The sequence below is a fragment of the Limulus polyphemus genome, unplaced genomic scaffold (assembly GCF_000517525.1).
Source record: "Limulus polyphemus unplaced genomic scaffold, Limulus_polyphemus-2.1.2 Scaffold333, whole genome shotgun sequence".
Taxonomy (NCBI): Eukaryota; Metazoa; Arthropoda; class Merostomata; order Xiphosura; family Limulidae; genus Limulus; species Limulus polyphemus.
The window spans coordinates 82,922-90,901 of record NW_013665943.1 but is presented as its reverse complement, the minus strand read 5'-3'; the positions used below and the strand labels follow the sequence as shown (position 1 = coordinate 90,901).

Here is a 7,980-nt window from a genome sequence, read left to right as displayed (position 1 = left end):
TAAAAGACCAGTAGAAAAAAATGTATACTTTACATTACTGTGCTCACAATTCTACTGTGATTCCAAAAGATTCGGAACAGTGTTGCCTTATCCAGAATGGTAAATACCCGAATGTAATGTGTGTGTGTTTATATGTGTGTGTTTATATATATAAACACACACACACACACATATATAAAATAAATGACAAAACAAATGACGTTTGTTTTAGAGCAAAGCCACATACATTAGGCTATCTTCTGTGTCCACCGCCGGGAATCGAACCACGGATTTTGGCGTTTATGGAATACATAAATTCTAGCTTCATCAATAGTCATCATCATTCGAAATGATACAAATACTGAGAAATAGCTTAGTAGCTATTCATAACATTCAAACAGAAAACTTAAATCTTCACAAGTGGTTACTTTGGAGTATTGTGAATGATAGTATCTTCATATGCACAATCATGAATTTGAACCACGTGACAAAGCGTTTAGATCTTCAAATATTAACCAGAGTTTTCAGAGTTTCAGTTTGGGAACAGACTGAAATTCTCATAGAATCGAACGACAGGTGTATGTGTGTTTTGTTTTTTTTCACAAGATACAATTTTAATTAGCGAGCGTTTCAAGGTTGTTGTTTTTTTTTATACATCAACTACACACGAAAATCCATAGCAGCGAGCACTGCAGTGTCTTTGTCAGCAACAAAATTCGTCTTTCTTAACTGTTCCATCTTCTGTCTTAACGCTAACGGGTCACTTTCAACTGATCAATGGCTGATAACTGAATAGAATCAAAGCACAAAAGAAATGACCTTCTGGTATCATTGTCCAGATTATAGGGTATGCTACGTGGTTTGTCATTCAAAGTGAAAGAAAAAAAAGTTTCCAAATAATAGCCATTACAGTAAACGATACCCGAGGCTATCACGCACTGTGAAAACCAGTTCACCTGTACGAGTAGCTCACTTAAAAACTATCTAAAGGCTTACACAAATATAATAACAGAATATGGTTCAATTCGGATCATTTTGGATCTAGTTTACTTGAAAATGCTGCTCGAGAAATTACTAAATAAACAAACAATATGTTTGTAGACGCTAAAAACGGGTTTCGATTCGTGTAGTGGACACAGCACAGATAGCCCAATGTGTAGCTTTGTGCTTAACTACAAACAAACAGTAAAAGTTTATATTAATCTAACCTAATTTATATTAAGTAGCTTTAATATATTAAATTACAAAAATAAACAACTGTTGGTCAATAATGGTTATTTCGATTTCCCATCAAGACAGTCAACAGAGATAATGGTAAGAGATGCACGTCTTAATATCGAATGGCGTATGAATATGTTCAAAACAATTACATTAATAAGCTTTTATATTCTCAAACTCATATGTTCATCTCTACAGTTTTTAACCTAAGTATTTACTACTGCCATCGTGTACTTAGAGCACCACTATCTTAAAATAACCGTATAAAATTAAAGCTTTTTAATTAAATCATCGCAATTTCCGGAGTTTTACATCGAAACGATAAAGTGGAGTAAACAATAAAACGTTCACAAATCCCTCGTCGCTACTTAAGACGAATAAATCAGCAAGTTACTGTTCCTGGGAAACAGTCTATGAAATATGAAGCTCTAATTTTATTTACAGTTTCGAAATTACTACCATTAAAATTCATCAAATTGTAACTAGGACGTAAAGAAAACTAAGAATAGGCAGTTTCTAAGAGGTTTAATAAGTTTATGCGAACATTCTTCAAATATTAACCAATGATTTCGTAAGTTAATATACAGAATTCATTAGCTTTCTGTCGAGGAACAATCTTTTATAACTCTCTCTTGATTTTTTTTTTTAATTTTGAGAAATGGGTTTTGGCTGGAACGGTTATAATTTATTAATAGCCGGAGAAACGGAGCATGTTCAGTGGTATATCGCAGTTCGAACCTTGGACTTTCAGGTACGCATTCCAGCACGCTAAACTTTAGTCCACACCCGGCCTGATACAGAGTGAAAGTGTTATTAATGTATTTTTAACTGCTCATTTTAAGGTAAGTTATTCTATCTTATTCCTTGCGCTGCTGATTTTAAGGTAAGTTATCCCTTCTTTTTTCTTGCGCTGGTCAATAAATGACTTTCAGCTTCTGCTGGTAATCTTTCGGTGATGTTACCTTTCCTACCATCAGACAGGGAAAGGTAAAGAATCTTATGGTAGGGAACACGGAGGTGAATCTCAAGGTCGTTTGGTCAAGAATGTGGGAAAGGAAGGGGGTAAGCAACAGTGTTTTTAAATGTTTCCCCCATCAATAGCTTCGCGGCTTCTTCCGTATCGGGATTTAGGTTTTTAAAGATCTGGGAGGGTCAGGTTCATGTGACCTCTTCCTTCCTCCCCCATCAATAGTAAAGTTTGGTTGTTTTGTTTTGAATTTCGCGCAAAGCTACACGAGGGCTATCTGCGCTGGCCGTCCCTAATTTAGCAGTGAAAGACTAGAGGGAAAGCAGATAGTCATCACCACCCACCGCCAACTCTTGGGCTACTCTCTTACCAACGAATAGTGGGATTGACCATCACGGCTGAAAGGGCGAGCATGTTTGATGGGACGGGGATTCGAACCCGCGACCCTCAGACAATAGTAAAGTAGCGTGGAATATAATGACTACATCTAGTAACCCTCCACCCGGCTATGACAGATCTGACGGCGTAGGTGTTACGTTTTCGTCGCCGAATAAAATATATTTACAGACACACAGACAGACGTATGTAAAGTTTCACATACCGTTATACCAAAGGCTGTTGTCTTCTTCTTCTGCTTCGTTTACTGTGGTCATCATGGTGTTAAGAATTCAAAGTACTACAGTAACCACTACAACAATATTGAGCATATAATGTTTATGATGTTCTTATCAGGCGTTTTTAATTCTGTCCACAAATCTGAAAGAAGACGAATACGAACTTTTATATATTTACATAAAATATTGTAAGTTACTACTTCGCTTGCAACTACTGATTTTTAATTTATATTGTATATCTTAATTTTCATACAACTATGAAATTGCACGTTATATTGTATATGGAATTATATCAAGTGATTCTAAGTTACAAGTCAAAATCATAACCGTTTAGTTTCTGTACAAATACGTAACTTTGATAAAGAAAATTTACTTGTATTCCGACACACCGAATTTAAAATATCTTGTAGAATATCTACATAGAAATCCACCCCATCAACCTTGTTTGTTTAGAATTTCGCGCAAAGTTACACGAGGGCTATCTGCGCTACCATCCCTAATTTAACAGTGTAAGACAGCTAGTCATCAACACCCACCGCCAACTCTTGGGCTACTTTTTTACCAACGGATAGTGGGATTGACCGTCACATTATAACGCCACCACGGCTGAAAGGGCGAGCATGTTTGGTGTGACGGGGATTCGAACCCGTGACCCTCAGATTACGAGTCGAGCGCCCTGACCACCTGGTCATGCCGGGCCTCCCCATCATCCTGCAAACCACGTTTACAGCCTATTGGTAAAAATGGCAAAAGTTTCTGTAAATTGCCACCTATTTTCAAAAACAAGGGTTTAAATACAACAAAACTATACAAGTTTACATTAAACGTCTATGAAACATACATCACAGAGTAACATATGTTGTCAGTAGGATATTTTAACATTCTGTAACGATCTCCCTTTCTCAACATGGTTTCAAATAAATAAACTTAGTATTCCGAATATTGTTTAAGTTCGAAGTCTAAGGAAGGTCCAATTCAATCTACACTTTGATCCAACTATGTTCAGGGTTACTGATGGGGAATTTAATTCTCCAAAACTAGTATAACCCAATAATGATGGGGAATGTAATTCTCCGAAACTAGTATAACCCAATAATGATGGGGAATGTAATTCTCCGAAACTATTATAACCCAATAATGATGGGGAATGTAATTCTATGAAACTATTATAACCCAATAATGATGAGGAATGTAATTCTATGAAACTATTATAACCCAATAACACACGTTGATCAAAGTGTAGATTGAATTGGACCTCCCTTGAACTTCGAGACTATCACTCTTACAATGCACCCATGGTTCCAAAGTGCATAGCGCGATTTTGTTGGCAATGGGACTCGAACCATAGACCTTCGGATTCAAAGCCCGGCACGCGAACCACTCGGCAAAGTTTCAGGAGAAGAACTATTCGTGTATATAGCAAGCCAAAAGAAACAGGTTTTTGTTTACACGTCTAAAATGAAAGATAAATACATTGCGAATCAAAGGAAAGATGTATCAACCTAACGGTTAATTTCAAGTTAGTCGAATACTACTAAAACAAGCCTCACAGAGTACCTACCGCCTTGACAGTTATGGTTACCTTTATAATACAGCTTTTTCATCAACCTGAATTATATATATAGTTCTACGACCAGTATGACTTGGTCTAAAAATCTATCTCTCAAGTACCATTGCTTGCTAACATATTCAGAATCAATGCTACCTACCTGATAAGTTGGCTTATTGGACTTTCTATCTTAGATTAACGACATTTTCTTCTGTATCTTTTCATCACGCCCACAATAATATCTAAACATAAAAATACACGTGACCGAAAACCGTTCATATTATTCTTATTGAGAAACATCTTATCAACGCTAGAAACCAGGTTTCGATATCCGTGGTGGGCAGAGCACAGATAGCCCATTGTGTAGCTTTGTGTTTAACTTCAAACAAACAAACAAAAAATATAGTGCTTTTAAACTGACACCTAGCGACAGGCAGTTTCACTCAAAAGCGGATATAGATAAGCATAACGTTGAACTTTACGCTTTGAATAAAGGTTTGATTATTTTGCTAATTTCGATCTCCAGTTATAATTGTATAGTTTTTCAATAAACTTAAATTACACAATGTCTGTACGAGAGTGCCATCTTGTGGCCTGAGGAATACAGTATGTTAAATACTAAAGACTTAGAATAGAGGGAAGGCAGCTAGTCAACAATTCTTGGGCTACTCTAATCGAATAGTGGGATTTGACCGTTATTCTTAAACCATAATATACAGCCCTAAAATACGGAGAGAGGCAACGGGACATGAACCGGGGATGCACTGAGATAAACTAACCACTAGCTACGTACGGCCCAGAATTGGTCACATGAAACCAATGAACACAGTAACATCGCAGTTTTCAAGTTCAATAAATATATATATATAATTTAACGTAAACCTAAAATCTAAATTGTGGTCGGCAAGGTAAGCCAAAAGTGGTGCATGCCAACAGGCTTTTTACGTTATCACGGTCCAGGACATTTCAGTTGGGACGAAGTGAACAAAGGAACAAATGACGCTGTTGAAGAAGTGTCACCTGAAAAAGCCACTGTCGAAGAAGAAACTCTACTCAGTTTTGAGAAGGGAAACGGTGAAGCTCTTGATGAAGTTACTACCACTGATGTGACTGTTACCGACGGTAAGACATTTCCTGATGAAGCAGATGAACCCCACGTGAAGCAGAAGCCAACGAGACGGAGACCAGTACGGAAGAAGATACGTCCCATAAAATTAAGAGACTTTGTTGAATTGTAATTTTGTGTTTGTAATTCTGTACATTTAATTAAGTTATTGTTAACTGTTATTGGTTTAATGTAAGTGGCTATTGTTCGGGACGAACAATACTAAGGAAGGGGCAGTGTTACGACATCGAGGTCACGTGACTAGTATCACGCCACGTCGTTCTCGAACATTCACGTCCTTTCCTTAAATCTCGGGATCCTTCTAGATATAGTGTAGTCTTGTATATATAAGACCGGCCACGAAGCGACGGGAAGGATGAGTAATTGAATATATGTTGACAGAGAAAAGCAATAATGTAAAGACGTTTTATTATTACAGTGTGAATGGTATAGTATTTTGGGAATGATAATTTTTTCGGAAAAACTGAATCATCTATGTTTTAACTTCTACTTTAGATTATTTTCCCTTAAGGCAATAATGTAATGACTTCATGCTGCTTATTTAAAATGACTCGAATAGAACAAGTGAACATGTAGTAACGTGGCCTCTCATTCGTTTAAGGTAATGGTTAACAAATACATAAACATAAGATGTTTCTGTATAACAATCAATATAAGTGGCTTTATTAAAAGCTGTCATTCGAGTACGTAATTCTTATATAAGAAAATAGGATTTACATTTTCATCGTTTTATTTAGATAATATATAAGTATGTTGTGTCAATTCTTAAATATATATGTAATTAAAACCTCAGACAATGCAGTGTATTAAAGTTCAGAGAAAATATTCTGTAGAATTACGTATGACTATGAAGTGAGATAACAGACTTTTGTCTTACTTTATCTAGTGTGCCCCCCAATGGCACAGCGGTATGTCTGCGGACTTACAACGCTAGCATCCGGGTTTCGATACCCGTGGTGGGCAGAGCACAGATAGCCCTTGTGTAGCTTTGTGCATAATTAAAAACAAACAAACAAACAAACTTTATCTAGTGAAGCTAAAGCTTAACTGTTACTGTTGGATAATTTCGTATATCGTATAGCAAAGTAGGTATTAGTATAAGTAATGAAATTACATGATTTTGATAAATATTTCCAGGGAGATTCTGGTAGTCCTCTGTACATGAATAAAAACAACATATTTACCGTAGTTGGAGTAGTTTCAGCGGGAATTGGTTGTGGTCGAGAATATCTTCCTGGCCTTTACACAGAAGTTGTATTTTACCGGTCATGGATCCTTGAACATGTTGATAATATTTGAAACTTGGAAGTCTCCAAGGTTTAGAAAAGGAAGTTTGCCTTGTACAGTCTTTTATACGCTAGTCAATATTACACACCCCCAGATAGCTTTGTGTTTCTACTGGACTGACAAAGTATACAAGCTCTGTGAATATCACAGAGACGTGCACTTGTATTAACTTCTTTCATTTATATCTTAAAGAAGTTTTTTCAATATATGTATGTTCCATGTTTTGTTTGTTGATTACTACAAGTTTTGATATTAATATTTTGCCAATGCTTAATGAACTGAAATGTATTTGCCTAAAAGAAGGAGATTTATAATTTTTTTTAGATTAGATTAAATAATAGTTTTTTACGACATCGTTTAGGAAATAATTTGTTGAACTTGCAATGTCTATTTTAAGAGTAAAAACGTGAAAGTAATGTTTTAGCTATAATACAATTGATGTTAGCAATCTGTACGTGTTGCTTTAAAAAACTGTAGACAGTAAAACTGGATAAGAAAAAATATAACCAAATATATTATATTTTACCACAAAATACACCACCAAGAACTTTCCGTCTTGACTTTAACACGGTATGATTGTTATAGGGTTTATATGTTAATTTAAAAAAAACAAACTATTTTTGTAAAATCCATTGAAAAAAAGCTGTCTTTTTCTTACTGATAGAAATAAAGTGTCCTGTTTTTTTTTGTGAAATATGTGTGTTTTATACTTAAAGAGAAGAAATAATATCATTCTTAAACTACGTCCTTTATTTATATATATTTTAGTTGGCAGTTAATAGTTAGTGGGCCCGGCATGGCCAAGTAGTTAAGGTGTTTTATCTATTTTAGTTGGCAGTTAATAGTTAATAGCCATGTGAGGGTCGCGGACTCGAGTCCTCATCCCATCAAACATGCTCGTCCTTTGAGCTGTGGGAGCATTATAACGTGACGGTCAATCTCACTATTCGTTGGTGAAATAGTAGCCCAAGAGTTGGCGGATGGTGATGATGACTAGATGCCTTCCATTGCTAAATTAGGGACGGCTAGTGCAAATAGCCCTCGTGTAGCTTTGCGCGAACTTCAAACAAACCCAATAGTTAGTGATATTTGTTGTAGCACTAAAATTCGGTGATTTTTCTTTATACAACATAAGCATTGTTGTTTGATGCATACCGAACTAATTTTAAATAGTAAAGGCACAAAAAATAATTTGAATGAATAAAAACACCGATCTGAACTTCGGCAGCATTATATAAAA

General features: G+C 35.8%; 1 protein-coding gene across 1 annotated transcript in view; it reads left to right on the top strand.

Annotated features, from left to right (window-relative positions):
- Positions 1-6,752, top strand: part of LOC106457449 (serine protease 33-like) — a 31,730-nt gene extending 24,978 nt beyond the window's left edge. Inside the window, exon 7 of the mRNA XM_013916871.1 lies at positions 6,591-6,752. Coding sequence (XP_013772325.1) covers positions 6,591-6,752 — 162 coding nt within the window. The remainder of the gene's footprint in view (positions 1-6,590) is intronic.
- Positions 6,753-7,980: the final 1,228 nt, after the last annotated feature.